Source organism: Bremia lactucae, linkage group LG9 (assembly GCF_004359215.1).
Source record: "Bremia lactucae strain SF5 linkage group LG9, whole genome shotgun sequence".
NCBI lineage: Eukaryota > Oomycota > Peronosporomycetes > Peronosporales > Peronosporaceae > Bremia > Bremia lactucae.
Genome location: NC_090618.1, coordinates 284170 through 300796, shown reverse-complemented (window position 1 = coordinate 300796; position 16627 = coordinate 284170). Strand labels below are relative to the sequence as shown.

The 16627-nt window shown below is 46.7% G+C and overlaps 6 protein-coding genes across 6 annotated transcripts; 3 read left to right on the top strand and 3 right to left on the bottom strand.

The window, feature by feature from the left end:
• Positions 1-3950: 3950 nt before the first annotated feature.
• Positions 3951-5310, bottom strand: CCR75_003176 (uncharacterized protein; the record flags this gene model as incomplete). The annotated part of the gene is made up of 2 exons (XM_067961273.1): positions 3951-4330; positions 4406-5310. The coding sequence occupies 2 exons, from the start codon at positions 5308-5310 to the stop codon at positions 4255-4257; spliced, it is 981 nt and encodes a 326-aa protein (XP_067821920.1). The 3' UTR covers positions 3951-4254.
• A 98-nt stretch (positions 5311-5408) lies between these two features.
• On the top strand, positions 5409-8333 carry CCR75_003175 (uncharacterized protein; the record flags this gene model as incomplete). The annotated part of the gene is made up of 4 exons (XM_067961272.1): positions 5409-6180; positions 6247-6360; positions 6437-7609; positions 7681-8333. The coding sequence occupies 4 exons, from the start codon at positions 5409-5411 to the stop codon at positions 8247-8249; spliced, it is 2628 nt and encodes an 875-aa protein (XP_067821923.1). The 3' UTR covers positions 8250-8333.
• Positions 8334-9298: 965 nt separating this feature from the next.
• On the bottom strand, positions 9299-9577 carry CCR75_003174 (uncharacterized protein; the record flags this gene model as incomplete). Its single annotated transcript, XM_067961271.1, has 1 exon — positions 9299-9577. One exon carries the CDS (start codon positions 9575-9577, stop codon positions 9299-9301), a length of 279 nt encoding a protein of 92 aa, XP_067821922.1.
• Positions 9578-9643: 66 nt separating this feature from the next.
• On the top strand, positions 9644-11553 carry CCR75_003173 (uncharacterized protein). The gene is made up of 2 exons (XM_067961270.1): positions 9644-10570; positions 10632-11553. The coding sequence occupies exons 1-2, from the start codon at positions 9719-9721 to the stop codon at positions 11340-11342; spliced, it is 1563 nt and encodes a 520-aa protein (XP_067821917.1). The 5' UTR covers positions 9644-9718; the 3' UTR covers positions 11343-11553.
• A 1698-nt stretch (positions 11554-13251) lies between these two features.
• On the top strand, positions 13252-14577 carry CCR75_003172 (uncharacterized protein; the record flags this gene model as incomplete). The annotated part of the gene is made up of 1 exon (XM_067961269.1): positions 13252-14577. The coding sequence occupies one exon, from the start codon at positions 13252-13254 to the stop codon at positions 14575-14577; it is 1326 nt and encodes a 441-aa protein (XP_067821916.1).
• A 62-nt stretch (positions 14578-14639) lies between these two features.
• CCR75_003171 (uncharacterized protein) lies at positions 14640-15791 on the bottom strand (the record flags this gene model as incomplete). Its single annotated transcript, XM_067961268.1, has 1 exon — positions 14640-15791. One exon carries the CDS (start codon positions 15789-15791, stop codon positions 14640-14642), a length of 1152 nt encoding a protein of 383 aa, XP_067821919.1.
• Between the last annotated feature and the right edge of the window lie 836 nt (positions 15792-16627).

Genomic DNA, 16627 nt, shown 5'->3' with positions numbered 1-16627 from the left:
AGTGGCCTTCACCCAAAGGTAAGGTGTGACGTCATTGACGATTTCTTCCGTGCTAACCACGAGGATGAAATGGTACGAGAGAGCAAACCTCTGATTCGACACCGAAATTATTTGTCAAAAAGCAAAATGGTGAATGGCGCATTGTTTATGCTTATAATAAGCTTAATGCTGCCACTATACCAGCACAAACCCCCATTCCTAGAATTGATGTTCTTCAGAACAATATAGTGGATGTATAATGTACAGTGCACTTGACTTAGTCGATGGTTATAACAATCGCTAATGCGAGCTGACTATATCCCGCTTACTTAACTCTAAGCGGTGTGCTATGGGAGTTGCTAGTTTTACCACAAGGGCTTTCCAACGCCCCGACAACATTTAAGTGTCTATTAACGTAAATGTTACGCTCTCATCGAGGTTATGCACACACTTATTCTGATGACATTTTTGTCCATAGTCGTACGAACAAGGGTCGGTCGGATGTGGAAAACCATTTAGACCATTTGCGAGCAGTGCTCGAGTGTTTGCGCACAAATAAATTGCATGCCAATGCATCATAATGTAGTTTTGACAGAGAAGAAATTCCTTTCTTAGCGTGCTTCATTGGAAAGCAAGCGGATACCGCTAAGTTTAAAGCCACAGTAGATTGGCCGGTTCCTAAAAATCAAAAGGATTTGCGTAAGTGGTTCGGTCTCGCCAATTATTTACGCAAAGATAGCGAAAATTACGATGATTTGGCTAGGCCATTATCTTATCTTCTTAAAAGGATACAGAATGGTGCTGGACTAGCACAGAGCATAATACTTTTCAAGCAGTTAAGGGTTAGTTTATCCATGCCTCGATTTTGGCACTGCCGAATCCAAATTGGCCTTTCAGTGTCGTCTGTGACGCATCTGATTTTGCCATTGGCAGTGCTCTGTTACAAATAGATGCTGATGGGCGTGAACGTGCTATTGCGTTTGAATCTAGACAGCTTAAAGCTGCGAAAAAGAACTACCCAGTTCATGACAAAAGGTTACTTGCTATGAAGTATGCTCTCGTCAAATTCAGATTTCATCTGCTCGGCTCTAAGCCGTTTGTGATGTATACAGATCACGCGTCATAACGCACGGCGACTATGTCGCCCCATCCCTCACAAAGAATGGCCCGATGGCTATCCTTTTTTGCAGAATACAATTTCGAGGTGAAGTATATGCCCGGCAAGCAGACTGCTTTGGCCGACGCGTTATAACGCAGGCCGGATTATGAGCTTTCTCATTTAACGACTATCTTGTCGCTCATTCCTGAATTAATCCGTTCGGCATACGCCAAGGATGAACAGTGTGTAGCGCTGCTACGAGCTTTAAAGAACTCTGATTCAGGTATTAAATTGCCGGCAAGTTTGCGTGCAAGGTTACATCGATTTTCTATCGATAACAACCGGTTGCTTTATTGCACAGATATCGCGGAGGGTCTGCGATGTCTGTGCAATACCGAAAGATTCGGCCGGTAACTCTGGCATAGTGGTCTTTGTTGACCGATTGAGCAAAATGGCTCACTTAGCGGCTGCACCGGATACCATTGGTGGTGAAGGTACAGCAAGGCTGTTCATCGATCGTGTGTTTCGACAAAACGGTTTGCCAGTGGCAATTGTCTCTGATCGGGACCCCCGTATTACGGGCAAATGCTGGAAATCAATTTTTCGGGTGCATGGCACCAGATTGGACATGCCCACCGCGGACCATCCGCAGACCGATGGTCAAACTGAACGTGTCAATGGCGTCATTGAAGACATTTACGCAGCGTGTATGCTCAAACGCCAAAGCGCTCGAGCTCAATGCTCCCAGTGGTGGAATTTGCTCTAAAAGACGCTATCCGTGCTTCTACAGGTTATACTCCTTTCTATGTCAACGGTTCTACCCCCACGCGTTCTTTAACGATACCACTGCGTGGCTCAGGGCTTGGTGGGGGAGAATTAGCCGATAAGCTTGCTGATATCAGCCCTGTTACCATTCGTAAACAAGTAAGCGAGTTCGTCGTGACGCGATTTAGTGTCTTAAGGTATCTAAGGGACACGATGGCTGGTAGCCAAGACAAACAAAAAGAACAAGCAGATGCCAAAGGCAGAAGATGCATTGATTTTGAAGGGATCGGAGACCGAGTTTTATTGAACGCTAAAATTTACCTACCAACTTGGTTTCCGCGGTCTTCACGACCAATTGCGCCCGCGCTTTATTGGACCATTTACGGTCGTGGCCAAGAAGGGCCTAGCTTAGACGCTTAACCTTCCTAGCAAGCTGCGTACACACCCAGTGTTCTACGTTGGCTTGCTTAAGCCACATCGGGACCCTTCTCACGTGGACTTAAAAGGCGCTTGCGCCGAAACAGGCGGTCGTGCCGCAGATTGCTGCATCCTCGCCAAGTGGTCCAGCTGACCCTCCAAACGAGGCTGCTGACGCTCCAGCATCGAAAGGCGGTTCTGAACCGCCTCAAAAGAGCTCTCAATCCTAGCAATGCTCTCTCGAAGAAGTCGCACCTTGCGCTTTAAAGCATCAAATGCTTCCGTCGAGATTTCTGACCCCTACCGCGCTGCTTGATGCGCGAGGGAACCTTCAGTTTCACGTGAAGAAACTTTTAAAGCGACGTCGTCATAGTGGCCAACACCAGTATCTGGTGAAGTGGCTGGGGTACCCCTCTTCTGATAATGCTTGGGAGTTTGAGGTACCTCTTCAACAAGATTGCCCGTACGCCGTTGACAATTTGAGCGCCAAAATCACGGTCAACTCGCGTCAAACGACTCTTCCCACTACTAGAAGTGGGATGAGGTGGACCTATAGCCTCAGTGCGGCTTCGATCCATGCTTTACCATTTTACGGGAAAAACGGATTTTTAGGCCTTGCATAGTCCACCAAAGCACTGAGATATCGGCTCGACCTTCCTTTGTTTTGTGGCATAAATGCCGAGCGTAACTGGCCAATGGCCTTAAGCTTCGCGAAATCGAAGCGAAGCTTCCGTTTCAAACGAACATCACATCAGTAGACTCTGATATTCATAATATTGCGAAGGCGGTGGGCCCGATGGACCTAGTTCAAAAAGACTTCGCTTTCACTTCTTGTTTCGTTTGGAAACAGAACGATCGGAATTTCCCTCATTCAGATCATCGAAGCCCCACGATATTAAGCACGCAGACGCGTCAGATACTAACCTCGCGTCATTACCTTCGGCGTAAAGTATCGCTCATGAAGAGCGTCGCGAGCAGCGATCTCATCCAGCGTCCTCGCCGGGCCACCAGAGGTCCATACGGCAAACTGTGACTCACGATTTCTTTGAGACGCTCTTCCGCACTAAAAGGAGTGAATTTATATTCACTAGGAGCTTTAGCTTTCGCTATTTCGGCAGCTCGATGACGAGCTTATTCCTCTATGAGGATTGCCCGCATTTGCTCTTTATCGAGCGGATTCGTAATGATGTTGGACTCAGGGTCCTGTGTCCTGCTTAATGCAGTTAAAACATCAGCGGCAACACGTTCTGAGAACGGATTCGAGGCCCGCCGACATTCATCCGGAGGAGAAGGGATGTAAGAGCGGCGATCTTTCTCCTCATCCTCTGATGGAGAGTGACTTGCAAGCCCACCATTCCCTCATCGTCGAAGAAGGTACTAAGAGTCTGTGACTCACGCTTGATTGTCATGGGACAAAGGAAAGAAAACACAATCGAACGGTAAGATGTTGAGGCTCCAACCTCAAAGAGGTAATGAAGCGAATATTACCACTCCGTGTCAACAGTCTGATGGGGGAGGGTGTAATGGGGCACACATCGATTGGAGAACAGCTGTTGTGGTACATTTACTAAATGGGTTAAATACCCATTTATCCTATTCTGAAATAGTTGATTACTTATGTCCCATTTATTATGGGTAACAAATGTGGTCGCCGAGGCTGGCTAATTAGCGAAAATTGGTGGTTAGATCCCATAATATTTTATGAAACGTATTTAAGGTCCACTATTAGATACACAAGCGAATCGTGACAGTTTGAAAAATTTTATTCAAATCCACAGCTGTTTCGAATCAGTACTGGCCAGAAAACATCTTAAAAAGTAATTACGTTAGCGTTGTTCTGGTCAATTCTTGCTAGCAGAAGTGCCAAAGATTTAGTGGCGGTGTGAGGCTAAATATTAATGCAGCATTCGATCGTTCGTTATCCAATCCCACAGTAGCCTGGCAATTCGGCTGACCTCTTATATTTCCGCTGCAGTTTGCCTTCATTTTACCATTTACGATGCGATCTTTTTCTTGGGTCGCACTTCAGAGTCCTGCACTGCGTGGAGAAAGATGGCGTCATTTGGGTGGCTAATCATGAATAAGTTAACAATTTATCAGTCCAATAACCCAAACCTTTCATGCAAAATCGCCAGCTAAGCTTACTCTTTCTCGCCTTGTTCGTACGTGTACGAGGCCGCAATAGCCAGCACCGATCCGTCGTGATTAAAATCCATTGCCGCAATGCTAGTCGGGTGCTGCCTCAAGTGCGTTATCCTCTTCTTATTCGCACCGTCCCATAGATTGACGATTCCATCGCAGCCGCCCGTAGCAAACGTTCCGTACGTTGGATGGAACGCAATGCAATTCACTGGGTACACGAGCATTTGCTCGTCAACTTTGCCGCGATGGCACTTGAAGGCGTAGCTTCGTTTGCAAGTAGGGTCGTCTTCGAAATATTCCAAAGCTACGCGACCTTCTATAGACCCTAAGCCATAACCCGTAAGGTCGGGGAATAACCTGATGCAGCGTATCTGGAACTTCAATGGGCTTTCCTTTTGCACGACCGGCTGCGCCAGGTTTCTTAGATCAAATACCACTACCTGGCGCTCCGAGGTGACAGCTGCCAACAAATGGCCATGAACGTCCATTCCAAATACTTTGCCAGGCAATTTGATCTCGTCAACTTGCGCGTTGCCGCCATTGCGTACGTCAAAGATCCGCATAGCGCCGTCCCACCCGCCGCTGACCGCTAGCCCGAGCTCGGAAGAGAATCCCACGCTTCGAACGGCCGCGGCATGAGTGCTTAGCTTTGTAATTTTCCGCGTATTGAGATCGACATGCTTAAAGACGCAGTCTAAGCCACCCGCAAAAGCTTCCGAGTCGCTCTGGCCATAGCTGCAGCTCAGAACGGGGGCCACCAGCTCTATGCAAGACCGCTGCCGCGTACCTTCATATACTCGCAATGTCGCATCCCACGAAGCGACGAGAAGCTGAGCGCGTGCTCCAAAGCGCAGGCACGAGACGCCATCACTCGGAGGCGCCTGGAGCTCCGTGTCCTGTGTAGCCATTTGAAGAGTGCAACAGTGGTGCTGGCAGAAACCTCTGATATTGCATACCATTTCCGCACTTGCGTCTTACAAACGTCAAGTTAGTCGAGTCCGCTCGGATGAAGTCTACGCAGCGCCGCCGCGTTTTTCACACGCTCAGCCGCATGCAGGTCACGGGTTCCACATCTTCCTTGCAGACGCCGCATTGGAAGCGACGGCAACTGAGGACGGTGGCCGATCTAACGGCGTCGTTGGCATCAACTTTGGACGCAATGGACACCCTTGCTTACGAAAGTCACAAGACATTCCATGGCCGTCGTCAAAGTTTCGTCGTGCTTCTTCGCGAGATGTACACATTGCTAGATTGCGTGGCAAAAGAGCGCAAGAGGCTGCGAATGATCCTTCAGGAGCTGATACAACGGCTGCTGGACCCGAATGGCGTCCACGCGGAGCCGGATGAACTAGCGCTTGCTGGTAGTGTAAATCGCTATGTCGCAGCGGAACGTGAAATGTTTTTGCGGATGGGAGGTGACGAGTGTTTATTGCGTGTGCTGCACGCGCTTCGCGACGAAGAACCCAAGATCCGGAAGCAGCCAGCGCGTGAAAGCGATGTCCGTACGCTGTGGGAGATCCCTGTACCCGTGACAATCGCACCGAGTAAAAGTGGCATGGACGGATCACTTCGCAAACACGCACTGAACGATACGATGGCCCTTCTTCGAGAGCTTTGTTACTTTTCGGTGAACTTGGCTGTCCATCTTTGCGATAAGGATGGTCTTGTAGTGTATTTGTTTCAGCTAATGGGCGATGTACGATTCTTTGACAATGCGTCTGGCCTCGTTGAGGAGATTTTGGCTGTGAGAGACGAGGCGTTCGATTTGAGTCGTGTCCGTAAGTGTACATTATTGATCCTACGACACATTGGACCGTAATACTGACTAGAAGGTGGTGCTACAGCCAATGTTCACGTTATCATGCAGTCACTGTCATCGAGGCAGCTTGCTTTCTTCTGTCGTGTGCTGGCCCTTGTCGTTTTTGAGCCAGAGGACCGAAAACTTCTCGAAACTGCCAGTACGTGGGATACAAGTACTTTTGGTGTCCCTTTACTAACAATTGCAACTGATCCTATTGCTTTACTTACATGTAGAAGTGATTAAGTCTGTGGAACTTTTGAGGCTCCGTCGTAACCGCATGATACGCGCAGACAATATAATTGACCGCAACCATGCGCTTATTTATAATTCACCACTCATCCTGCAGCGACTGCTGCTTGTACTGCAAGTCCAGAACTTTTACTTTGCTCTGAACCCGTTGTACGAGCCTTTTTCATCCGAATTAGCGACGTCGGCCGAATTCGCGACTTTACTTTACCAGACGAGCGATCGTAGCGATTGGGATGCAATTGATCGACTTGTCACGCACCCAGCGCTCGGGTCGTCAGGTGACTTAACGATCTTACATCGGCATCACCCGTCTCGTGCATCTCCTGGTGGTACTGGAGGAGCAAATTCGAACGCGGTCTCTTCACACCCGCAGCAGCACGCGTTGACTGTCGAGACAGCAACTGTGAGAGACTTGATCTTCCGTAACCGATCGCCAGATCAGCGCACACTGGAAAATGCTGAGGCACAGGTGATAATGAAGTCGATTGTTCTTGCTCCGTACCGCGTCGAAGTTCTTTTTGTCCTTTGCACGTTGCTAAATGGCAAGCGCAAGGTCGATTTCCAGGAGCGATTGGCAGGAATGGGGCTAGTGCAAATTTTGAATCTCATGTTTGACAAATTTGAGTGGAACTCGACGGTGGCACCTCATCCAGTACATGAGCCACTACACGGACCTGGTTGCGACTGTAGTTTGGATGCATCGCTCAAGATCCAATTCTTGCGGTTAATTCACAACTATTGTGACCGCGACTATAGTGACAGTTCTAGCAAATTGCTACTGCTCAGTGAACTAGAGATTCAATTGATGAAAGAAGGTGGATCAGCATCTATAAATCTCGACCACGCAGACAAAGGAGTCTTATCGAAGATTATCCATGCGCTTATTCAACAGCCAGCAGATTCAATTTATCGCTTCTGGTTAGCCTCGTGCGTAGAAGCATTTTTGCGTCGTGCTGCTCCAAGTGAGCAGCTTTATGTCGCACGGACACCTTTGCTACAGGCATTAATAGCAGAGATTCTTAGTGGAGGTGCATTTCGCTCGCAGGGTAGCTTTCAGTCGGCCTTCGACATGCTAGGAGAAATGACGAAAGGTAACTGGGAGACCTTGCAGCTGTTTCATGGGCTGCTAAGCAATACACAATTTGCGGCATTTATGGGTTCGTGCATTTACTATTTTGCTGGACAATCGGCTTCTGTAAACTGATAACGTTCGTTTGTGGTGTTGCAGAGGTGGTGATTTTTAATTTAGTGGACTCGAATGTATTTATCCGATCAATGTTAATATCTTCCGAAAAGTTTGCCCGACTACCTGAAATTGGAACGTTTGAGAAGGCTAATGACTTTGAAATGGACCGCATGAGCGAGTTTTTTAATGTTAATCTTGTGCGACTACTGCGTGATCTTATGACGATTGTAACGATGGACGATATTAATCACGAGAATATATGCTGCTTGAACACAGCCATTGTGATTCTCGTTTATCAACACCGTCGGAAGCGACTTCCAATTCTTCTTGAGGCGCTACGTGATTACGAAGACGCTTCGGGCAAGCTTGGCTATGTTTGCGATAATTTTCGTGGTTTGCTGTGGTTCTGGATCCAGTACTACACGCCGCGCGGCCGTGACCGTCTCGGACTGGAACATTCTAGTGAAGTGAAGTTTGACGAGTGGCGACATGTTGTCTCGCTGTTATGTGCGGATGATGGATCAGCAACTGCTTTGATCTCGACCCCAGTGCGGCTCCCACCGTCGCCGTATTCGCGGCTATATGCTGCATCTCGAGAAAGATGTACCTAGAAAAAATATGCGATGTTGTAGCAACTAGTGTGCAATACCTTATAAAATCATATGCTGAAAAGGCGACAAAATTGGAGTGTTAAATTGCTAAAATCAAATCATTGAACTAACAAACGCAAAAATGGATGAGCTAGCTAGAAAAAATAAATGGGTCATGACCGTTTACATATTTTAGAAGCTCGCAACTTTTCTATCTTGGTTTAAAGGAAGTAACTGTGTAAAAGACGCAATTTACCGGCCCGCAAAAGTGGCTGTTTGTGTATGATGTTAAGGGATTGCAAATGCCGAAGGATATCCATGCTAAGCATTCAGCCCGAATCAACAATTGAAATATAAAAACGATTACCAAAGTAGAATTCGCCTAAACAACATCACTGCACGTGTGGGCATTCTTCGGAGCCGCGTCTTGGCTAGAGTGGAACGTCAAATCTCACAATTTTTTATCGCAGTTGTCGCGCCGATCGTAAAGCTGAAATGTTGTATTTTATTCTACTCGGCGGTTGTCCCTTCGCGATTGGTAAAAGCTATATTTTCGGTGTTACATCCGATCAAATGCTTTGTACTACCTGAATATGCTTTTAGAAAATGGGGCGTTTAAAAAAAGCGTTTAACATAATTGGCAGCAGTACTCGTCAATATTGAGCGTGCTAATCAAGTCTTGTCCTAACCTATAGGCGGTTTTCCCCTTCGAGTATCTGAAGAAACAGTCAAATTTCGCTTCAAGGTCTTTAAATTTGCTGGCAGCATTGCATCGAATTGGCTTCTGTAAATCACAAGCAAATATTCGACAATTTTTCGGAAAATAGGTAAACCGAATTGTAAAGTCGTTACGACTAACATTCAGGAATCCAGATACGGACAGAGTATATTGCAAAACCTTAGCTGAGCCGGATGATGTGTGGCGAGGTTCGAGTTACAGAAATTTTGCAAGCAATTAGGAGCTGTTAATCCTATCTGTTGTTTTACCTTAGAATATGTTCATCAACGTGAATCGGTATAGATCTCGTAATGCTTATAAAATGTTTAAGCTTTTATATTTGCGATACCACTTAGGCAGTAAGCAGTGGAGGAGCTACAAGGATGACAACGTCTCCGCGAATGAATAACATTTCAATCGTGCGCTTGGACTGCTTGATTAGCTCTTCGTACGTCTCTGGATCAAGTTCTTGTACGGTTATAGTCTCTTCCACGTCGCTTAGCACCATGTTCAAGTGCTGGTCATAAGCTTGCAGAACGCCACGCAGCTCGCGCTCACCGCGGCATTTTACATAAATACGCTCTGCCACGCTCAGCTTAATCAGGTCCAGCGGCTCGTCGATCGACGCCATGACCGCGAGTCTGCTTTCTAGAGTCGATGAGAGCAGGACAAGCTTATTTCCGAATAATATTCGTAAAAAGGAGATTAAAAATCAGCCAATCGAAGAGGTGTTCGCAATGCACGATACCATTGGTCGTCGCAACCAAGCAAGATGGCAGCAATGGGATGTGAAAACGCAGGGGTACTGGACGCCTTTAGCGACTTCAGTGCCTCCTCGGACAGTGATGAGGAAGTATTGCATGTCATGGACCCGTCAGATCCACGCGCGCATCGAGCAGCGCTCTCTATCGTGCAGTCGACACGCGCTAAAAATACCAAGCCGTCCCCGAGTCAGAAGTCCTCCCGCTGGGACTTCGACAACGATGTAGGTGAGCCAATCAGCGTCGACTCAAATGCGACGTATTCGAAAAGAGAGGCTGATATCGTGATCAACGAAAATGACGCTACGGAGGTCTCCAAGACAAAGGTTGGCGTGACGCTGTCCAAGTGGGCTCAGGCGCGGTTCTTGAAACCCGCTAGCCAGCGCAAAATGCCGGAAATTGAAGAGAAACCGCTCGAGCCTTTGAACGACTATATTCTTAGCGATTTCAGCTCGCGATTTCGCGGCGGCATGGGCGATGTGAAGGTAGAAAAGGAGGTTACGACAGAAGAGCAAAATGATTTTAGTAAGGGTACGACTTTTCAAGTTGGTGTGCCGCTCTTTGACGCGAAGTCGACGAGAACCAATATGGAAAAGAACAATGGTGACCAGGATGGTATGAAGAACAAAGCGAGCAAGAAGAAGGGAAAAGAGGATGGTCGCAAACGGAAAGAGAGCAGATATTTTGTCACAGACTTGGCTACTAAGTGTTTTCATTGTGGAGAAATAGGACACACGGCTAATGTCTGTTCAAACGACAAATTACAGCGACCGTGTCACTATTGCGCACTGCGAGGCCATCAAGCGTGGGAGTGTCCAAATTTACCGTGTACCAACTGTCTGCAGTTGGGGCACCAAGAAAAGGTTTGTGCTGTTGTGATTTCCTTGATTTTTATCGAGAACTCATGATTATCATGTTTCGCAGGACTGCAACAACCGAGCCATGATGGTTATTCCGTGCAGCATTTGTGGCTGCCCTGGACATACTGTAGCAAAGTGCGACAACGTCGGGAATCCTGCTGAGGTGACCTGCATGGTTTGCACGGAAAAAGGTCATTTGCATTGTGTACCAATGCCACCACCGGCCGATCGAAGTGTGTATTGCCCTCACTGCGCAAGAAACCATACATTAGATGAATGTCGAAGGTACAGAGAACCTGTTGCGACCGACTTTGCGACCCGAACGGCGAGTGGACGTACCGTGCAGACGTGTTTTGTGTGTAACGCACCGGGTCACATTGCCGCCGAGTGTCCAATGCGCTCCAATGGCTATGACAGGCGTGGAGGCACTTGTTATAGATGTGGAAAGCAGGGGCACTTTGCTGCTGATTGTTCTGAATCCGCTAATAATGGTAATAACTACGGGCGGCGCGTGGCTGGCCACAAGCGTGGTCGCGATGTCGAGGAAGAATACGTAGACTTCAATGGGTACGACTACGACGATGACGAAAACTATGATTCGTATGACAGATCGTCAAAGGGAAGCAGAAAACATCGCAATAGAGGTAGCTCGTCTTTCTCAACGAATCATATCAGCAAGAAAGGGTACGCGCGGCTGAATGAGGCTTTACCAACAAGGCCCTATAGAGGCAGCGATAGCCGCGGGAATCGTAAACGCCATAACTTGAGCCATTAGGGAGAATGTCGATTACGAAACGTATTCCTTGGCAAATGCGAAATAATTCAGCCTTCTTCTTTTAATGAGCTTAGATACTTTAGCATTCATGAAGAAAAGATTGATGAAGACGCTGTTGACCAGTGCTGATGGAATTTCAGCTATACGCAGCTTTCAAAGTGTCAAAATAAAAATTAGGTGCGCGAAAGCTGAATCTACTGACCATCTGCAATCTAGTAATTCCTTTGCAGCAATGTCTTTTTTTGCTTAAGATAGGTATTAACAGCAAGGTAGATTCCAGCATTTGTTTGCATAGCTCACTAGAAATAGTACACTCATCATCCCGGCTCTAAACGTCCATTTTAATGTTAGCTTAGTAGGCAAGTGTAAAGCTTACTCGCATCAGTAATGGGAACTAGCCTATGCAAAATTTTTGACAGCTATCGCGTGGTCTAGAACGACGACGGCTTTCAATCAGCAGCATTTCATGCGAGCGTGAATGGTGGTGATGTCGACAACATCTACGTTCGCACGAGACCATAATCAACAAAGGTGTTTTCTTATATTAGGTGGCACTGACAATTTTCGTGGCTGGCATCTTCCAGTCTGGAGTCTCGTTTATGATGTCGGTCCCCATTACCAAGTACCTTAACATAAACACATCCACTTTAAGCGCGTGCAAAAAATTACCGCTGACCGAATATGGTTTGCCGATAGTTCATGACTTGCGATACACAGGAGTGTGATTCGTTCGAAAGAAATCGCCGAAACTCTCCAATCGAGCAAGTGACGCTGCTTTGGCTTCTAAGGACACTGCGACTCGATAGCTCGTCGGACCTCGCGACAGAATTGGCGACGTCCTTGGTGCTTATGTAGCTAGGTTGCAAAAACAGTGGCTGGCTCGGTCGCCCTGTTAAAAGCAACCTGTTTCTCGAAGCGACGAAAGCGCTGACTAAAGTCACTAGCTTCAAACCGAAGTTGCAAGATTAGTCTCAAAATGAAGCGACCATTGGAAATTTAAAGTGGACAGGACTGTGTGGAACTGCCTCGCAAGCCTTTAAACGCAAATATGAAATCGATATCGGGTTGCTACAGGACTGATCTGGTGCCGGCTCACGAAGGTAATACTCTAAAGCAAAGGTGCTGCTGACCTGCACGAGCGAAATAATGCGAGCGTCCCGCGCCTACAATGCTCGCCTTTTTCGAAGTGCAGACCGTACCAATGAATTCTGCTAAATAAGTATCGGAAAGGGGCGGCCATCAAATGGTGTACTCCCGAATGGTACTGACGCGTGCAACGGTATTGACGAGTCCTTTTCCAGTTGGAAGCTTGTATGTTGCAACCGATTACAATACCTTCTTTGCTACAAGCCGACAGTCAGTCCACCCAGTAACATATGCTACAAATTCTTGAAAATTGTTTTGAGGGTGCCCCGATATCACAATGAAGGCACCTAAAGGCAGGATTCATGTTTTTATGTGCTGGTGCGTTACAAGAAGAAATTTTGCTCCATCAGCTACGAATGTTTGTCGTTTCTGAAGACGCTATAATGCTTGGTCAAATTAACCGTCGCACTTCTTGACTAAAGGCGAAACACGATTATGCAAGATCAACTTGCATAGCCGTAATTTGATCGAATAAGAAACGCATCTTCGTGCAGAAATCGAAATTTATAGCTGGTCGGATCGCTAATGCAAGGTATTTATTTTGTAAACGTACGAGTTAGTATATCTGATCGTACCGTAGCAAACACATTTATAAGTTTACCTAGTATTTTGTATCAGGTACAAACTAATTGAAAAATCATTTCTTAAAAGTAGCATATCATCCTGAATGAAATTGTGTCCTTGCATATGGCGCCTGTAGATCTGCTGCAATGGCCTCATGACCTGTTATTTGCCAATCTTCTTTAAACTTGACGCCTTCGAAATGATTTTTTTACTCGGTGCTATGGCGCTAATATTAGTACCGATTGGTGCCAAGGCCGACAACTTTTTCTTTGCCGCCGGGGCACCCGACCACAACAATAAAATTGTCGGCAATCTCTTGGCTCGCGTGAGCTCCATTCGTGGCAATGGCGAGGCCTACGCCGTCTTTGATTGGGATAATACGTGCATGTTTGGCGACATTTCGTACACTTCAGTACTCTATCAGGTGGAAAATCTCAATTTTCGATTGAATCCAGATAACTTCGAAAGCTTTTTTTCGCTGGGTTACAATGCCAGCAGTAGCGACATTTGCCTCCCTCACGGCACGAACTCGGTACTCCGTCAGGATGTAAATGACAATGATGTGACACTAGCCAAGGTGCTTGCTTCGACCGCCGAGGACTACAAAGTGCTCTACAGTGCCTACATCGCCCCAACGTATATTTTCAAAGACGCCACTGCCAAAGTTACGTTGAAAGAGATTAAGAAAAGCATTGAATACCATAACTTTCGCGCTAAAATTGCGTTCCTACTATTCGGACTCGAGGCCATGGATGGCGGCGACGATCATGCTCAATGTGCTATGACGATCGCGATGACAGTGCTCCCACAACTGCTAGTTGGCATGACGAGAGACGAGATTCAGGACTTGATTCGCTCAAGTATCCGCTGGAATCTGGCCGAAGCGCTTGACGATCCTACTTTCATCTCCAAGGGCGACCTCCAAGTTGAGGGCTCGTACACCAAAGGCCTCCGCTTCTTCAGCGGCCAAGAGTCGACGATGCGCGCACTTCGTGCTGCAGCAGTGGAGGTGTACATCATCAGTGCCTCTCCTCAGCTCTTTGCTGCTGAAGCGAGGAATCTCATTGGACTAGACAACATCGTGCCGAGCGCCAATGTATATGGTGTCCGCTTTCAATTTGATGCTGCACGTCGGTTCACGGGAAAACTTATTGACAAATATCCCATAACGTGGGGTCCCGGCAAAGCCAAGATTATCACAAGCCTCTTGATGCCGAAACATCACGGAGCTTTTCCAATCTATGCATCGGGAGACTCAGACGGTGATTGTGAAATGATGGATCTCGTCCGTGATGGAGTAATTGACACCAACAATCGCCTCAAAGATTCTGACTCTTGCATTCATGAATTCTACGTCAAGTCGTGCAAATATTTCAAGGCGACCGAACAGAAGACGAACAATGTGTATCTCCTACAGGGTCAAGATCAAGCCATTGGCATGTGGATCACGTCAGGTTATAGTACCAGAGACGGAGTCATCTACACGTCTACTGTAGACCCGCGTCACCACTGTACTCGCTACTAATTGCTAAACATGTAACATATATTTCAAACTAGCTTTCTGAGAGAAACGTTATAAGTTTAACACTACTTCAATTCGCTATGAACACTTGCAGGTCGGTACTCTGGATCTAAGATAGTCCTTTCCAAAGTCACGTCACCCGTTGGCTTAGCAAAGGAAGACGTTTGGTCTCGATGTTGTTGTGGCTTCAAAGTCCGCTCCGTCCTTTCAGAAATCGTATCGAACGCCGCGCCATTGCCAACAAAAGACGACGTTCGAGTCGGAAACCTTACATCACGCACCCTTTCGTTTCGTAACGAGCCGTAGAGGGTGCGAAGCGTGTGAATATCACCCGCGCTTAGGACAGCGCGAGTGCCAATCTCGGCATCGCGACTTGTATTGCAGTGTTGCACAACCGGTTGAATGCAGTTTCGAACATGTTCGACATCACAAAAAGCTTTGAGTGGGTAGTGCGACTTTGGAAAGCACAGGCCTGCTGCGCGTCCGTAGTGCATAATAGACTTGGGGTCATACGGCGTGAGCGTCGCCACTTGGCTCGACTTTTTGGCATAGTTTTCAGCCGAAACTGGCAAGTCGAGGTCGGTTAAGACAATAACTTCCCTTTCAGGATGTGTATGTTCGTGATACAACCCCAGAGCGTGGCCAAATTCGTGGACGACGTTGCCAGGGCCGCCATCAAAGCAGGTCTCCCCTAGGTTCATAATCTGCGGCTTTCCATCGTTCACGTATCCGACTAAACCGTAACACGCGTCCTCATTTTGCTCGATACTCACATACTTTCCATTGCACATTGTCACTGGCTCACACTCTTTTAAGGTCACATTCACGTCCACGTTGGCGTAGACGTCTACAGCCATTTTGATCATATCGAGCTCGTCGTCAGAAAACGAGCCAGTAATGCGGTACCATACGATATGATCAGGCCAAATGTCTTCTTCTAGTATAATTGCAACACCCAGTCGACGGCGCTGTAACGACTCAAAGCAGCTTACTTCCCGGCTATTAATCCACTGCGGCGCATCCACAAGGCCACGGTCCTCAAAGCATGTCGCGATCCCATATGAACACCGCGAGTAAATACTACCAGGGCGATGCGCGCGACCCGTTACATACGTCATACTGCCATGATCAATCTCCATACCGTCTAAATTGCAGCCGGCAGGTCGCGACCATGCACGAGCGGTCGTGGACATCACTAGCAACACCGAGAGCAACATCAGACAAAAAGTCCGATTACTCGGCTGTGATTGGCAAATAGCATTATTCAGCTCGAGAGAGTCGGTTTTTGCTGTCACAACTAGCTACAAAGGGCCTCTAATTTTGGAGAAATTTCATTATATGCCCTCTATTGACTCGAATTTCTTAATCTACCCTTTTTTCAAAAATTTAGAATATTCCCTTGTTCTCTTACATATTAGTGAAATCATGGTTCTACGAACACCTTGATCCCTTGAACTAAGATCATTTAGCTTTAAAAGCTTGTACGACTCCCTTATTTGTTAAACCCATAAGTTTAATAGAGCTAAGAGACTCGCTGAGTATAAAGGTCTTCCTCTGTGTAACGGGGTGTATCGTTACATGAGATTAACACTTAAAGGTTGTTAATTAATATATTATTTAAAAGGTAGATAATATTTGGAGGATATTACTTTAAATAGTAATGCTCAGAATTTTTATCCATAAATAGGTATAGACCATTATATCTATTTATTCCGCAGACTAATCAGCTGTAGATGTAAACAAAGAGATACAGATAAGATAAGATAAGATAAGAATTCTATTGCATGTTTAGTATTAGTTTATAATAAAGTTAGCTTTTACAAGATAGATAGAAGAGATACTTAATTATATTAATACTGTTTTTATTTTACCCTCTTTAAGCTAGTTGCCTTAAAGAGAAGTCTTCCTCTGCACGTACTAGTGTACGTGAAATAACGTAAGGCACCACTCGCAACTGAAGCAGTGCGAAGTGGACTTGTACTGAAGCAGTACAAGTCGTAGTGCCCCGTTACACCTGGTAGCACTTTGTAGTCCGTCCAAGGACCACATTTCC